General features: G+C 38.5%; 1 protein-coding gene across 7 annotated transcripts in view; it reads left to right on the top strand.

Moving 5' to 3' along the window:
- ZC3H12C (zinc finger CCCH-type containing 12C) overlaps positions 1-18,321 on the top strand; it is a 74,407-nt gene that overhangs the window by 44,083 nt on the left and 12,003 nt on the right. For all 7 annotated transcript variants that reach the window (XM_081799525.1, XM_081799532.1, XM_081799529.1 and 4 more), the window contains one exon: positions 16,036-16,175. In XM_081799525.1, coding sequence (XP_081655651.1) covers positions 16,036-16,175 — 140 coding nt within the window. The remainder of the gene's footprint in view (positions 1-16,035; positions 16,176-18,321) is intronic.

The raw sequence follows: 18,321 nt of genomic DNA, 5'->3' as shown, positions 1-18,321 counted from the left end.
TGCTGTTACTATGCTGTGTCTCAGTGGAGTTATTTATTACCCTGGCTCTTTAAGGGCAGGGACTCAGTTTCCTATTGCCCTCTGGCTCTCCTGGCATTAAACCCACTGATTTTTTTGGTTCCCTGAGTTGAGCCCTGATGATTTTTAAAGCTCCTGAAGTTAAGCCCCATTGGTTTTCAAAGCCAGATGTTCTGTGGGCTCATCTTCCCAGTGCAGGTCCCTGGTGCCATGGGCACCTGCCGTGGGTTCTGATCCTCTTGCTTCTCCCTGCTTGTGATGTCCCTCCCATTTGTGGTTATTCCCGCCAGAGGTTTGTCTCCCAACCAGGGCTCCACCCCTCCTTCCCTTTGCTGTAAAGCGTCTTTCTTATGAGTAACTGTAAAAGGTCTGTTCGGTCAGTCTTCAGGTCATTTTCAGGATTTGTTATAAGGATGTAGCTGTCAGTGTATCCGTGGGTCAAGTTGAGCTCAGGATCCTCCTATTCTGCCATCTTCCCAACTCTAGTACTTGATTTCTTCAGTATGCTTCAATGACCTGGTCACCTGACTTCATTAAAATTAACTGTATCTCTGTATTTTGCTTTAGCTTCTACCCATTATATGAGTAGTAAACAAGAAAAAACCCAGAGCCTCATCACTCCCCCTACATGATGATGTACCAGAGTCTCCTGTCGAGTAGAATGAAAACTAGGCACACCACTCTTCTCTTTCTGATACGAACGAATTATTCAAACTCCTCCCCACGCCTTCCCCAATCATGGCAAGTCCTCTGTCTTGGTCAGGGAACCAAGATTTCTGGATTTAGGTCAAATCTCCTGACTAGTGGATGGGCTTTATTGTTGCATGCACGTTTGTGCAGAGTATTAGGATAAATATTTTCTTTGCTAATAATGTCAGCTGGACCACTTTTGGCTAGTAGGATCCATGCTTGTATTGCCTCTCTGATAATGATAAGGAGCCACCAAAAGAATTCAAGCAGGGGAAGAGGGGCTTGCCCTTAAAAAAGTTCCCTGTGGGGCGCCTGGGTGGCTTAGTCAGGTAAGCGTCTGCCTTTGGCTCAGGTCATGATCCCAGGGTCCTGGGATGGAGCTCCCTGCTCAGCGGGGAGCCTGCTTCTCCCTCTGCTGCTCCCCTGGCTTGTGTACTCTCTCTCAAATAAATAAATAAAATCTTTTTTTAAAAAATTCACTGTGTAAAGAAATTTAGAGAAGGATTTCAGCACTAAGATTGCAGACAAGGAGACCTACTTATATTTGAAAATAAATGCAAAGGTTAAATTGTGGGCAACTGGAAAAAAAGATGAGCTAAAAATATTCATTGCTTTTGTGTACCAAACAGCAGGGAATGGAGAAATTAACCGTTTCTACCTCCACTCCCAAAAAAGGCTTGTGATAGGAACCAGCTGGTGTTAGTACAAATCTCAGTGTCAACAGGGATGTACACAAACACTCCAGGTGAATGGCTAAAAGTTTGAACAGAAATCGGACCTAGATTTTAGAGTATGAGCAGAGAAAATGGGTAAGTTGTGATAACTTTTCTTTATATCAAGACTAGTGGGGGGGCGCCTGGGTGGCTCAGTTGGTTAAGCGACTGCCTTCGGCTCAGGTCATGATCCTGGAGTCCCTGGATCGAGTCCCGCATCGGGCTCTCTGCTCAGCAGGGAGCCTGCTTCTCCCTCTGACCCTCCCCCCTCTCATGTGCTCTCTCTCCCTCTCTCTCATTCTCTCTGTCTCAAATAAATAAATAAAATTAAAAAAAAAAAAAAAAAGACTAGTGGGGTAAACCCAGATATTTATAAAATACGAGCAGAGTTTAGCAATCTATATAATGGGATTTAGCTTCTGATTTTGAAACGCACAAAGGCTTTCATGTATCTAATCTGGTTTGTGAGGCTTTGTGAACTTGAGAACTCGTTTCAATGTAAATTTGAGTATTGAAGGTCATCTTAGCTAGGCTCTAAAATTTGCCTCCAGTTATTTGGTGGATTTGCTGTCCTATTGCCTGTTTAACACTTAAGTACAGCCCCAATATATAGTTAATAAAATCCTCTTGGACACCTAGTCCACACATGTTTGGTTTACACGAAGAGAGAGCGTTCATTCAAATTTGGTTTTGGTTCTCAACAAAAATTTATCAAAATTCTGTGCAGTGGACCTGTGTGGTCCAGCATGGTGACTACTAACCACATGTGGTTTTGAGCTCTTGTAGTGTATCTAGTCCAAATTGAGATATTCTGTAAATGTAAAATACATGCCACATTTTGAAAAAGTATGTGAAATATATCAATAACTTCTTTATTGGTTATGTCTTAAAATGATAATTTTTGATAAATTGAGTTAAATGAAAGATTACTAAAATTAATTTCAAACAAAATTAATTTCAACTGCTTTTTACTTTTTTTTTTTTGCTTTTTGATTTTAAAAATGCACTATGCTAGATTATTTAAAATTATGTGTGTGGTTCACATTATATTTCTATTAGATAGCCTCTCAGTGGAATGCTTTTTATGCCCCAGCTTAATTGGGGCTTACCATTAACTAAAGGACAGCTTAATTTCCCCTTAGGTGAGTATCCTAGGTATTACTTACAGGTTAGTTGGCGGTGTCCCATTTCTCTTACTGTTGTAAACAAAGTCCTTAGAGATTACAAAAAGAAACAATCATGACTAGTTTTTTCTGTTTTTAATTATATCAGTATGGAGTACGACAAAGACAAATATTAGTAGTAGTCCACTGCATCTCTTTATAATCCTAAATTCACAATTCTGGATGGCATCAACCATGAATTTTAATAGGCCAGTAGTCAGTAAACTTTCCTGTTATCTCAAGTGTGTTTCAACCTTAACGTAGGAATCAGCAACAGTAGTAATCCCATTACATATGAATGAAGTTAACTACAGATTCTCCAAGTAGTGTTACTAATTATAAGAAATGGGAAATGTTTACCCAGTTATAAAAATAGGAAAATGTGATTAGGGTCTATGTTTTCTACCTTTGCTGAAATTGAAGACATTTTTATATCTACTTAACAGATACGTTCTCTTCAACATGACCCACTTGGATCAAGATCAGCTAGAAGTGCTTCCTATTATTAATTTTGGCTTCAAATTATGGACCTTATAAGGTCAAGTCTTTCCCGTTTCCTTCTTCCTTGCGGTTTTCCATTCTCAAAACTCTCTTGACCCCACCGCTCTTATATCCATAACCAAGTGGAGGGTGATCATAAACTATTTTACATTTCATATAGTTTCATTATTGTAAATCGGTGATTTTTCAGATTTTTTCAGACTTCAAGCAGTATAATCCTGCAAATCTTGGAAGCACATTTTTTAAACAGACAAAATCAGAATTCTGTTAGAATTGAGTGCTACAGGTGGGCTTTGTTTCTACTTAAAAATTCCCTTCCCTGCTGTCTAGAAGTGTCTCTGAGCCACAGTGTGGAAGTTTTGAACACAACTTGATGAACCCTGATTAAATGATCACCAATAAGGGAACATAGATTTAGTTTCTGGTGGTACATTCAGTGTTAAGTACCATAACAACTGGGTTTAGCTTCAGAGTGCTCTTGGTGTATTGGAAAAAAGATCAGAGATCCTAAATCTGAGCAGCTATTAGACCTCATTCAATTGTTTGAGTCTGCAGTGTAAAAGAAAATTTTGGATTCCCTTAAAGCAGCACATGAAATTCATTATACATTATCATACAATATAAAATTTAGACTACAGTGATAGAAAGTAAAATTTTCTTTTATTTCCATATTCAGGGTTATATCCAGCTGCACTCCTTTCTCCCTATTTAAGGAACATAGGATAGATGTGAGAATTTCTTTTAAACAATCCTAAAACATTGAAAAAATACATGATCAGTGAAGAAGGTCTTAAAGCCATTTTTTAAAGAGTTCTTTAAAATTAAAATATTTTCGTATGTCCAACATGGTTTACGTATGATCAGGCCTAAAAATTGAAAAAAATATCAAGTTATGAAATATTTGAAGCCTGGGTCTGTTAATAATTTAGTGTTCAATATTTTTATTAGTGTTCTTATCATGTTACAGTTACTCCGTGATTAACATCCAGTGCACCCCGACTTCCTGTAATGTAACGAAGCTAAATCTAAACTTGAAGGAGTTGGCGCAAAAGATTCAAATATGGTTCTCTGGTTCAAAGGGGTACCTTTGACTCTTAAATTTTTCATTGTAACCACTTGACTGACAACCCTGGGAACTTGTGTTGTTCCGGGTAGCTTGATGTAATAATGGCCCATTAAAGCCACTGGAGTTTTATAATCATCCTTGGACCCTCCAGTGGAGAATAGAGCGTACTTATAGGTCACATTTTTGACTTAAATAAAAAATGATATATACAAGGTTATAAAAAAGGCAATTCTCTTTTCAGTCCTCTGGTTACCTTGATTACTTTTTGGTTCCAGTTTAGTGATCTCCAGACATCAAATATATTGTTCTCAAAATCACAATTTACTATCAGTGGTGAGATTAAAGATAATAAAGATTTATTTTATTGGTTTCATTTTCATTCCAAAGCGAGTTTTTTCCTTCTTGCACAAATTAGGACTACAGGGTCATGAGAGGGTAAAGGCACTAATAACTCTGTGCTGGGCGCGCTGCTGAGCCCCTTACAGACGCTGCCAACTACCATAATAATTAGCTGTGCTAATGTATTACTAGTATGACATTCTAGGTATTATTTTTATAATTAGATTTTAGATCAGTTATGGAAAGATTGTTTTAAGAATTGCTTTCCTTGGATCATATAAGTAATATACTTGCTACATAAATGTCAAAACGAGAATAAAAATCACCAGTGATTTCCAAGTATTTTTTTTTTTTTTTGTAAGTTCACCATCTTATTTTTGTTGAAGTATAGTTGACAGATACTGTATTAGTTTCAGGTGTACAACATAGTGATTCAACAATTACATGCATTAGAAAATGCTCACTACAGTGAAATGCATTTACCATCTGTCACCATACAAGTTATTAAAATATTATCGACTATCTTCCCTAAAGTGTACTTTCTACCCCTGTGACTTATTTTATAACTGGAGGCTTGTACCTCTCAGTCCCCTTCGCCTATTTCACCTATTCCCCTATACCCCTCCCCTCTGGCAGCCACCAATTTGTTCTGTGTATTTTTGAGTCTGATTCTTACCATTTGTATGTTTGTTTTGGTATTTTGTTTTCTTTTTTAGATTCCTTATATAAATGAAACCACGTGGTATTGGTCTTTGTCTGACTTATTTCACTTAGCAGAATACCCTCTGAAGGGCACCTGGGTGGCTCAGTCGTTAAGCGTCTGCCTTCGGCTCAGGTCATGATCCCGGGGTCCTGGGATCGAGCCCCGCATCGGGCTCCCTGTTCCGCGGGAAGCCTGCTTCTCCCTCTCCCACTCCCCCTGCTTGTGTTCCCTCTCTCTCTCTGTCTCTCTCTGTCAAATAAATAAATAAAATCTTAAAAAAAAAAAAGAATACCCTCTAGGTCCATCCATGTTTTTGTGAATGGCAAGATTTTATACTTTTAAAGACTAGGTAATATTCCATTGCATTATCTACACCACATCTTCTTTCTCCATTCTTCTACTGGTAGACAGGTTGCTTCCCTATTGTAAATAATGCTGCAGTAAACACAGGGGTGCATATATCTTTGCAAATTAGTGTCTTCTTTTTCTTTGAGTAAATACCAGAAGTAGAATTACTGGACTGTATAGTATTCCTGTTTTCAATTTTTTGAGGAACATCAATACTGTTTTCTGTAGTGGCTGAGTCAATTTATAATCCTACCAGTAGGGCTCAAAGGTTCTCTTTTCTCTACTTCCTCACTAACATTTGTTATTTCTTGCATTTTTGATGATAACCATTCTGACTTGCTTGAGGTGATATTGTGGTTTTGATTTTCATTTCTCCGATGATTAGTGATGTTAGGCATCTTTTCATGTATCTCTTGGCCACCTATTTCTTATTTAGAAAAGTGTTTAGATCCTCTGCCAATTTTTTAATCAGATTGTTTGTGGGGTTTTTGAGTTGTGTTTTTGTTTTGTTTGTTGTGTGAGTTCTTTATATATTTTGGATAGTAACTCTTTATCAGATACATCATTTTGCAAATATCTTCACCCGTTAGGTAGCTTGCCTTTTTATTTTGTTAATGGTTTTCTTTTTTTTTAAAGATTTTTTTTATTTGACAGAAAGAGACACAGCAAGAGAGGGAACACAAGCAGGAGGAGTGGGAGAGGGAGAAGCAGGCTTCCCACGGAGTAGGGAGCCCGATGCGGGGCTTGATCCCAGGACCCCGGGATCATGACCTGAGCCGAAGGCAGATGCTTAACGACTGAGCCACCCAGGCGCCCCTTGTTAATGGTTTTCTTTGCTGTGCAAAAGCTTTTTAGTTTGATGTATTCCCAGCTGTTTATTCTGGTTTTGTTTCCCTTGCCTTGGAGACAGATCCAGAAAAATAGTGCTAAGGTTGATGTCCAGGAGATCACGGCCTAAGTTTTCTTCTAGTAGTTTTAGGATTTCAGGACTTACATTTAGGTCTTTAATCCATTTTGAGGCTTGGGGTTTTTTGTGTATGGGGTAAGAAAGTGAATGGTCCAGTTTCCCCAGCACCATTTATTGAAGAGACTATCCTTTCCTCATTGTATATTCTTGCCTCCTTCATCATAGATTAATTGACCATAGAAATGTGGGTTTGTTTCTGGGCTCTCAGTTTAGTTCCATTGATCTGAGTCTGTTTTTGTGGCAGTACCATACTGTTTTGATTACTACATCTTTGTAGTCTATCTTGAAATCTGGCATTGGGACACCTGCAGCTGGTTTGTTCTTTCTCAACATTGCTTTGGTTATTCGGGGTCATTTGTAGTTCCGTACAAACTTTAGAATTACTTGTTCTAGCTCTGTAAAAAAATAATATTGGTATTTTGATAGGGATTGCTTTGAATCTGAAGATTGCTTTGGGTAGTATGGACATTTTAACAATATTTATTCAAGTCCTTTATCTGTGTCTTACAGTTTTCAGAGTACAGGTTTTTCGTCTCTTTCATTGAATTTCTTCCAAGGTATTTTATTCTTTTTGATGCAGTTGTAAATGGGATTGTTTCCTTAATTTCTCTTTCTGCTAGTTCATTATTAATGTATAGACATGCAGAACTTTATTCCCTGTGTTTCTTCCAATTTTTTTCATACCCTTGTGCTCAAAAAAGATGCTTGATTTCAATCTTAAATTTGTTGAGACTTGTTTTGTGGCCCATGTGTAATCTATACTGGAGAATGTTCCATGTGCGCTTAAAAAGAATACGTGTATTCTCCTCTTTTTGGAGGGAATGTTCTATCTCTATCTGTTAGGTCTATCTGGTCTAAGTGTCCTTCAAAGCCACTGTTTGTTGATTTTCTGTTTGGGTTATGTAAGTGGGGTGTTAAATTCCCCTATTGTATTACTGTCAATTTGCTTTATGCTTAATATTTATGTATTTAGGTGCTCCTATGTTGAGAACATAGATATTTACCATGGTTATATCCTCTTGTTGGATTGATTTATCATCATGTAATGTCCTTTGTCTCTTGTTACAGTCTTTGTTTTAAAGTCTATCTTGATATAAATACTGTTATCCCAGTTTTTTTTCACTTCCATTTGCATAGTGTATGTTTTTCTAAACCTTCGAGTCTGTATGTGTCTTTAGGTCTGAAGTGAGTTGCTTGTAAGATCATAGAGATCAGTTTATCATTCAGTGGCACTATGTCTTTGGGTTGGAGCATTTAGTCCATTTACATTTAAAGTAATTGATAGGTATGTACTTATTGCCATTTGCCCTTTTGGTCATTGTGTTCTGGTTGTTTTTATACTTCTCTGTTGGTTTCTTCTCTTGCTCTTTCCTTGTGATTGAAGACTTTCTTTAGTGTTTTGCTTGGCTTTCTCTTATGTGTTATTTATTACAGGTTTAAGTATATAGCAGTGTATATGAATTTGATGGTCACTTAAGTTTGAACACATTCTAAAAGATTATATTTTTACTCCCTTCCATGTTTTATGTTTGTTATATTTTACATCTTTGAGCCCCTTGTCTAGTTTTTGTAGATAGAATTTTACTACTTTTGTCTTTTAACCTTTGTACTAGCTTTATAAGTGATTGATCTGCTACCATTATGTTTGCTTTTACCAGTGAAGTTTTTTCTTCATTTTCTTCTAGTTAGGGCCTTTTCTTTTCCCTTAAGGAAGTCCCTTTAATATTTCTTGTAAGACTGTGGGCCAAACTCTTTTTCCTTCAGTTCTGAAGGGTAATCTTTCCAGCTAGAGTATTCTTGACTGTAGGTTGTTCCCCTTTCAGCACTTTGAGTATATCCTGCCCCTCTCTTCTGGCCTGCAAAGTTTCTGCTGAAAAATCAACTGATAGCCTTATGGGGTCTTCCTTGAATGTAGTTCTTTTTCCTCTTGCTGCTTTGAATATGCTCTTTAATTTTTGCCATTTTAATTAGTATCTTGGTGTGAAACCCCTTGGGTACCTGCAGGGGTTGCCACAGTGTGCCCCGGGAAGGAGGCATGCTCAGGATCCTTTTACTACTTACATCTTCCTCCCGGTACCTCCAACGTTCTTTAGAAGCATGGCAGGCAATATGTTAATTCAAAGCAAATACTCAAACCAAAGATAGTTAAAAAGAAACTCCTTTGGCTTCCCTTTTTTTCAGTGCCATTAAAATTGAAAAGAGGCAGTCCCTGTAATAGATGCCTTGTTCCATTTTCGGATTTCTCCATGTTTTCAGGTATTCCTCATGTCTATCACTGGATGATAAATTATAATTTTAAAGTAACCCTTCCCATCCTTTGGTTAACCCAGTTAATGATATGTGTGTATATATAACTTAAGGAAGTGTAGGAAATTCTCTTTCCTAGATATGACTGATGGAATGGCTGGCCCATTGTCCCCCTCTTCCAGGTCCTGTTTTGACGTGAACTACATGAAAATGTGTACTTCCCTGAATTTTTCTCTGTATTACAAAATATGCCTTTATACCCCATTAACCATCATAGGTGACTAACCTAATGCCACGTTAATAAGCAAGTAAGCTGCAATTCTCCATTGAGAAGTATATATTGTGTTGTTACAGCAAATCATGTTATTTTGAGTGCTAATGGAATTGACAAAAAAATTGAATTCATGTATTTTTCAAATTTGTTACAGAAATATATATGGTTAGATACAGAGACAGTGAATTTACAGAACGAAAAGTTAGGATAGTGAAAGTCTTACCAAGAATATGTTGGTCAAGATACTCTGTGTTTATTTTAGTTCCCCTGGTTTCCAGTTTCTAGTTCACAGGGAGTTGCTTCTGTCTGTGAGTTAGAGTCCCTCCGTAGAAGTATCAGGGTTACCCCAGCCAACTCAGTAGCCCTTTCTGCCCCTTGGTCTGCAAATTAATTTCATGTTACTGTCTGGTACAGGCTGTACAATGAATTACAGAATTTGCTGGGAAAGTTGCAATGACTAATAAATCCGCAATTAGTTTCCCTTGTGGTTTATTAGTTGCCACTGATGTTCTGAAATCTCTCTTCTTCAAACTTTGGCCCATAGCCTGGCAGCTCCCTAGCACACATTTACTAACTCAGATGCCTTGTCTCCCAGAAGTTTCAAAAATACTCTACCTGGAGTAGAGAATATACAGCTTATATGCTTATACAGCAGGTCTCTTTGCAACAGATTAACCCTCACTGGGAGACAAGAGGTGACCTCAGATCCACTCAGGAACCTCACAGGTGAAAGAACAGGGGAAAGGTTGTCTGGAGATACCCACAACTTGTGTGTATTTCTGTACCTGGGTGAAACATGAAAAAACAATAGAAATTGCAGAATACATTGCTCTAGGATCCGTAAGAAACAACAGGAAATGATTAAAGTAGGAGGAAAAAGACACCTTTATAAGGCTTGGTAACATTGCAGTCTTGAGTTTCTTTTTGCCTTCACCTTTCTCCATCTTTTCCCAAAACTCTGGGAAAACCTCTTTCCCAAAGCCAGTCCCTGAGGAACTGTGTATGCTTACCATCCAAGTACCCCGTCTCTTCCTTGTGCTTGAATCCCACCCAGAGCAAGGCTGCCAAAACAGTGAAGGGGATTAGGGGTCTATTCTGATCTGCCCCCTGCATGGTCAGAGCTGCCTGAGGCCATGGCACTCCACTGTGAGGGGGCTCAGCCTTGGCCCCCATCATGTCTCCTCCCTGCATCAAACCTCCACGCAAGCAGCCGGTATCCCTCTTCATGCGTAGGGCTGTAGGACTGAAGACATGTGATCGAGGACCTTGGTACATCTTTGCAGATCTCTCCGGAGCACTGGAAAATAACTCTTAAGATAGAGAATATCAGCTAGGAACAAGGCACGTATACTCTTTCCATATCTGATCCACCAAGCAGTCCTGGCTAACTTGGAAAAGGCATCGGACTCCTCATAGCCCTCAAGGGATCAGGCTGATTTTCCTCACCCTAAGATGAAAAGTTGGTTCGTATGGCTCTATATACTCTTTAGTAGGCTGATTCCTTTTGTTTCCCCTTCCTTCCAAGCTATCAGGGCAACTATCTGCCAACTGGATGCTTTCATTCTAGGACAGTCTCTTATCCAAATTCTCAAGACTCCTTTTTCCATCCTCTTCATCATTTCTGCTTCCCTAGCTATGTTTTGCATGTTGAATGTAGGGGATCTTGCAGGTAGAACTCACATCAGAACATTCAAGTAAGGCTAGCAAGTCTCCCTCTTCCACAGGGAAGTTATTCTCAGACCCTAAGGCCATTGGGAAGTATCTTCTCAGTCCCAGGCAAAGAAGGCAAAGGGAAGTTAGGGAGAGAAGAAACAACAGCAAGAAGGCTTGAGAACCAGGGGAAAGGAGCCTAGAGTTTAATTCATTCTTTCTGACTGTCCCAGTTCATTCTTTTATTTCCTGATATTCAGAGATACAAATAATCCTTTTAAGAAATCAATTTGCCTACTTCAAATGAGCCTTTCTCTGGTTATTGCAAAGCAGGATTTTTATAAGCATGCTTATTCCTTTTTTTTTTTTTTTTTTTAAGATTTTTTATTTATTTGAGACAGAGAGAATGAGATACAGAGAGCATGAGAGGGAGGAGGGTCAGAGGGAGAAGCAGACTCCCTGCCGAGCAGGGAGCCCGATGCGGGACTCGATCCCGGGACTCCAGGATCATGACCTGAGCCGAAAGCAGTCGCTTAACCAACTGAGCCACCCAGGTGCCCAAGCATGCTTATTCCAAACATGAACAGAGTAAAATAAGCCTTTTGAGAAAGTTACCTGCTGGTAGACTTCTTGTATTCTTCTACCATTAAAGCCAGTGGTGAATCACATGCCAACTTTGAGCCTGTGTTATACAGGAACTCAGAATTTGCAGTGAGAGTTTGGAATTTTCCCTGGGAACCCAATCCCACTGAGTCAAAAGGACATGTTTTATCAAACATTCAGGGTCTCTTACCTAATCAAAGATGGCCACAGATCTTCCAACAAATTCAGCATCAGAGGGACTCACATGAGGTATACCATCTTTATTGCCAAATTGTTGAAATAAAAAAGAAATCAAGGCCCAAAAGAACATGCCAATTCATAAATATAGAATTAGCTATTTTTACTACTGCATGCAGACATAGCCCTAAGTGACTACGGAACTATAATGAATTTTCTTCTCTATTTATATGGAATTAAAACTTCAGTTCTTAAACATCATCCTACTTATTTTAGTAAATACTCAACTGATAGTTCATTTGCACCAGGAGCTACAGTGTGCTTGCTCTGATGTCCCGTTTTTATCATTCTTTATCAGAACCTTCTACAAGTATTGTATCCAGCACATATGATGATGCACATCCTTCAGCACGCCTCAGTAAGGGGAGATTGAGTTCAGTCTCCTAAAGCTCTCCTAGTCTGTAGACGTCCCCGCTGCAGTTTGGAACCACCGGTCATTTATCTGCTTGGGCTTTTAATATTTCTGGGGATGATTCTGGGCCTTGGTAGCTGGGAGGCACTTCCAAGGCAACAACAACCATTCCAGGGATTTCGTGGTTAGCACTCATTTCTTTGGTCTGATCAGGAGGAAAAGATCGTCTGGGAAAGTGTCAGAGACTCAGAGACCTCCTCTACACACCCACCCTTGCCTGCCTCTCCCACCCCCATGTGAGCCCTGAGCCTGGGTCAAGCATGAGAGCCGATTGCTAATTGCATTGAACCTGATTTCATATTAGTGTGGGGTGTTACTATACCTGGATATGGAATTACTATGTTTTAGAGAAAGCACGCCTTCAACTTTATAAAGTACTGCCAAATTGTTCTCCTGAATAGTTACACCAATTTACACTCCCACCTGTAACGTATGAGTTCCTACTTTCACACATCCTTGGCAACATCTGGTGTTTGCAGACTTTATTTTTTCCAATCTGATGGGTGTGAAGTGATGTCTCATTTTTGGCTTTAATTTGCATGTCTTCACTATTGAGCATCTTTTCATATGTTCGTTGGTCATTTGGGTTTCCTCTTCTTTGAATTCACTGTTCATATCTTTTGCCTTAAAAAAGTGGTTACCCTTCTCAATGTATAGGAGTACTTTATATACTCTGAGTACTACCTTTTCTTTGGTCCTATACATTGCAATACCTTGTCCCAATCTATGGCATTTTTGTTTATTCTTTTGCATAAAGCTTTATGTATGCTTTTCCTTGATAGCACATGATTGTGTGTCGTCTTTAAGAAGTATTTCCCCATCAGGGCACCTGGGTGGCTCAGTCTGCTAAGCCTCCAACTCTTGGTTTCAGCTCAGGTCATGATCTCAGGGTCATGAGATTGAGCCCCGTTTCAGGCTCTGTGCTCAGCAGAGACTGGTTAAGATCCTTTCTTCTCTCCCTCTACCCCTCCCCCTGCCCACACATGTGCACACACTCTAAAATAAAATCTTTAAAAAAAAAAAAAAATTCCCCATCCTAATGTATGTCCTATAATTTCTTTTACAAGTTTTACAGTATTTTTCATATTTAAATCTTTGATCTACAGTTTATTTTTGTGTATGGTAGGAGATAAAAATAGTTGCTTTCCATATAAATAATCAGTTGCCCTAGGACCATGGTAAATGGTCCATCTTCATTAATTTCTAATGTCACTTATACACATGTATTACCTTCTTGTTATATATTTTGTTTTTTAATCTTTGTGTGTACCAGTATAACCTTGATTGGATTTCTGTAGTTTTATACTACGTATTGCAGCTAACAGGAAAGTTCTTCCTCTTTTGTTCAATATTGCTTAACCATTCTTGGTCTTTTGTTTTCTCATAGTAATTTTAGGATGAGCCTCTCGGGTTCCCTAAAAATCCCTTTGAGGACTTTTATTGGAATTGCAGTGGACTTACAGATTAATCTGAGAATTGCCATCTTCATAAATAGAGTCTCGCCATCCATGAAAATGGTATATTATTGTTCCTTTCATTCAGGTCCTCACTTATGCCCTTCAATACAGGCTTTCCATTTTGGTTTGCTCCATAAAGCTCTTGTCTATCTTTTCATCTTTAGATTTTAGTTTTTGTTACTTTCACAAATGGGATTTTTTTTTTAAGATTTATTTTAGAAAGAGAGAGAGTGTGTGTGAACAAGGAGGAGAGGCAGAGGGAGAGAGAAAATCCTGAAGCAGACTCTCTGCTGAGGACAGAACCTGACACGGGGCTCAATCCCAGGACCCTGAGATCATGACCTGAGCTGAAATCAAGAGTCAGCCACTTAACTGACTGAGCCACCCAGGTGCCCCTACAAATGGGATTTTTTAGTTAAAATTTTAAATTGGTTTGCTAGTGTAAAGCAATACAGATTTTTGAACTAGAACCTTGTATCTTCAATGTAATAACATTGTCCAAGAATATTGTCTGTATGATACAGTTTCTTGCTGTCTGTTGTAATCTGTTCTGGGGCCTAGTACATAGCCAGTTTCATAAATCTTCCACATGTATTTGAAATGATTTTCTCATTTTGTGCAGGTTTCTGTGTATGTCCATTAGATCAAGCTTGTAATTGATTGTTCTAGTCTGTATTCTTACTACATTTTCTGCTCCATCATTCAATTAATATTTTCTTTCTACTAATCCAATCATTTTTGCATTACTCATTTGGAGACTCAGTTCACAATTATTATAGCATCCTTGTGAACTCTCTTTTTACTATTATTTGATAGTTTTGTCCTTCTAACGTTTTTACATGAAAATACATATTCATAGAGCTTTCCAAGTTTTCTTTAGTCTAGCTCCAAATGATAGAAAACTTGCCTACAGTTTCTTAAATTGAGAGGAGGTATTTTTTCTCAAATAACAAGATCAGAGATAGGTGTGGATCCATCCGCTCAGAAACCCAGGCTCTTTGTATGTGTCTGTGTATCATTCACACTGTGACACCTTTCATCCTCTTGCTGGCTTTCTCCCTATGAGGTATTGTTGGATGGGAGCACGGGGCGGGCTGGGGGCGGGGGCGGTTGTGGGGCAAGGAGAGAGCAGTAACAACCTTTACTGTCAGTATCAGATGAGATAATACCTGTTTCAGCATCTAGAGAATCTTTGTCCCATGACTGTAAATGATTTGCTGTTGCCACACATCTTGTGAACATTCTTTGCAGAAATAGAAGATCTTATCTTCTGAGTCAGATGTGACCATTTCCCTTCCCAAGTGAAGTCACCAGGGAGAAAGTGCTGATGCAGTGCTCTCTTTAGAGCCAGAAACAGTTAAATGCTCAAGCCTCAGGAAACCACATGTCATTAACGACTAGCAAGGCACAATATACTTAGATTTCAAAGCATTAATACAAAATAAAAATATGGTCAGGTGTCAGTGAATGTTTGTATTTAGGAATAATATGTATATTCTCTCAAGAGATGATACCAGTCTTTTCTATAGTTTTTCAGAAGACTGATTGTAGTATTTTCTATGAAACTCAGCATCACTGTGTGTCGTTTGCTGGGGCATTGGCAGGGCCATCGAGTAGCCTGAGTTACCTAGGAACCAGGACCTCAAACTCCTGCTTCCCTTATCCCTCCCTCTGAAACTTCCACTACATCTGAGTCCACCTGTCACCTTGCCCCAGACCATTCTATGGAACAGGAACAGTCTGTGTGATTTGCATTTATAGGCTTTAGGATCTACAAAGCAAGTTGGTCTTTCTGTTTTGTCCTTGAAATGATTATTTAGATGGTTCTAGTACTTCCCAAGGGGTCTAGTAGAATATGTTAATACACCTAATATTTGATTTGTGCTAAAAATTAGCAGAGCATTTACTTACCTTATTTCCTTCACACTGAGGAGTGAAGAATATCTGTCTCCATTGTGGAGTTCAAGCTGCAAAAAAAAAATACAAAAAAACAGTTGTTATATTCAAAGCAGGAGACTGTTTCTTTTACAAACAAACATTAGAATCAGTGTTAATTTTTGAATTACTAGGTTAAAGTGCATAGGCAGAGCCTGGTGCTAGCTAAGTATTTATTGAGTGACTACACTTTCATCTGAGCATTTTCTTGTAGGCGCTAAGACTGCTTAATCCAATTTTGAATGCCCTTTTGTCATCATTAATCCTTGTCCAACACAATATTGTTAAAAGCAGGTGTCTTTTTTAAAGGACATGGGAAGTGTTTCTTGTAGGCAATTAAGCATTGTGAACATGATTTTCTGTTTACAGATTTTTTTCTAGGTGACTTCTTTCACATTTGACTGAAGTTTTTGCTGTGGTGGAGACCCCTTCCTTTTCTCCCCCGTCCTGATTAAAACTTTCAGACTAGTTAACCTTTACAACTTGACACTGGAAAAACTCACTTTTTTCTCCCCACAAGAATGATCCCAATTTTCATGTTTCCTCACAGATTTTCAGCTTTCCAGGTTTTCTGTGTTTCTCTGAGCTGTACAACTCCATCTTAAATTTGAAGTCCATCACTATTGTAATTAGGTGGTCATTTATGCTGACAAATTTGAATTAAGTTGAATTTATTTTGTTGTGTCTTACGTGTTCTAAAATCATATTTCAGCCATGGAAACAAAGAAGTATTTTCCTGCCGGGGAATCAAATTGGCAGTGGATTGGTTTTTGGAAAGAGGCCACAAAGATGTTACAGTTTTTGTTCCGGCTTGGAGAAAAGAGCAGTCCCGGCCTGATGCTCTTATCACAGGTAAGCCCTGGGAGCGGTCTGGTCATAGCTTCAGACGTACCCGGGCAGGTCATCAGACGCTGTCAGATGTTGCACTGATGAAGATGTCCATCAACTCTGATGATAAGGAAACAGCAATCCTTGCTCCATAAACCAATGGTTTGGGGTTGTTTTCTTTTTGTAATTTGGAAGCTTTTTACTTCAAAGTTTGTAAAATTTTGACTTTGGGACATGCATAGGAGTCAGGAGACCTAGATTAAAATTCTGGTTTTGCCACTTACTAGCCGTTGGACTTTGAGCAACATGCTTGGACCTCTGTTTCTCTTTCTGCAATATGAAGTCAGTGATGTAGTTCACAACAGACCTGCAGGACCCTGGAGCTCTGCTCTCTGGGGTCAAGTAGAAGGAAGGGACTCCGTCTCAATACAGTGTATTTTGTGTTATTTTGTAATTTTTACATTAATTTAAAATGTAATTTAAAAATGTATGAGTTTCAGGCAAAAACTGTTAATGATTGTTGCTGAACATTTTGCTGAAGTTAACCCTTCCTGCCCCTCTGCCCACCTCCAACATTAACAAAAACTGAGGAACTTGTGTGAAGAAAACTATACTTTTCAAATCAAAAACAGAGAGACCACATACCTGAAGGGAAGATTAATCATCAAGTCATTACTTGAGCCAGGGTAGGAATAAATAGGCAGGACATGGTGGAGTCCAGAGCTGTGGAATCAGACCCTAGTCTATATAAACTGTATGCCAGAATTCAACCAGAAGCACCAAGACATTGGATAACTTTTGGAAAAAATATACATATTTAGATCCTTATCTTCCACCATATAACAGTAAATTCCAGATGGTTGAAGAATTGTCAAAAACACTAGTCTTTGAATGGCTGGGGAAAACTTTACTAAAGTTAAAATTTTTGGAGGAAATTACAAAGGAAAAGATAATTTTCATTGCATGAAAATCTAAACTTCTGTATTTTGGAAAATTTTCTTTAAAATGAGAACTTTTTTATTTGCCTAAGGGGAAAAAAATACAACAAATAAAGAATCCATGTCCTTAACATCTAAAGAGCTCGCAGACGCTGGGAAAACAAACAGAGCTCTCCCCAGCATATAAATGGTAATGTGGTAGGAATAGACAGCTCACAGAACGCAGGTGCCCAATAAGAGAAAAAAATTCAGCCTCATTAGCAGCTCAAGAAATGACAAATTTAAACAACTCTTGTATTTCACCCATCAAATTAGCAGATTGAAAAACTGGTAAGCCTCTGGGACCTCTTCCTTCACTGCTGTGGAAACGAATTGATACAACCTTTCTAAAGAACAGTTGGGTCTTAAAATATTAATATTCTTGGATCTACTAGTTCCCCTTCTAGGCATAATTCCTCAGAAAATAAGCAGTGTTACAGGCAAAGATTTAGAACCACAAAGACATCCAGTGCATTATTATTGAAATTTATATTCACTAGACTGGTTCAAGAAGTTATAATATGTATTAGAATATTTAGGCAGAATTTCTAATGATCTGAGGAAGTGCCCTTTTCCATAGAAGTTTATACCTAGACCAATGATGGCAAGAACAGAATACATAAAAAATGACTAGAAGGAAATATGCCAAAGTGTTCACAGTAATTGACTCTGTGTCATGACTTTGAGGTTTTATTTCTCCCTACTTCTGAGTATTTTCCCTTACTTTCTTAATTTTGCTTAAGGAACTTAGAATATTTTTAATAATCAGGGGGAAAGTAAATCGAAAAAGAGAAAACAATATTTAAACATGTAAATGACTGGAAAGCTTGAACATGAAAGGAACAGGAGCCCAAGAAGGGAAAAGGATCATGGGCATGGCAGGTGTGTCTGAGTTTAATTTTTAAAGTACCAGCACGCCAGGGCTCTGGAATGCATCACGATGCAGTGTACTTTGTAAACTGCATTCAGCTCCACTTGACCCTCGAACAACACAAGTTTGAACTGCCTGGGTCCACTTATAAACGGACTTTTTATCATATAGTAAACATATTTTCGCTTATGATTTTCTTCATAATAAGAATACAGTATAGAATACACATAACACAAGACGTGGCTTCCATGCGGTGGTTAAGTTCTGGGGGCTCAAAAGTGAGGGAGTCAGCACCCTAACCCCTGCCTTTAGGGCTGCTCAA

The sequence above is a fragment of the Leptonychotes weddellii genome, chromosome 11 (assembly GCF_054177405.1).
Source record: "Leptonychotes weddellii isolate Sample4059 chromosome 11, ASM5417740v2, whole genome shotgun sequence".
Lineage (NCBI taxonomy): Eukaryota > Metazoa > Chordata > Mammalia > Carnivora > Phocidae > Leptonychotes > Leptonychotes weddellii.
This window is presented reverse-complemented; position numbering and strand designations above follow the sequence as displayed.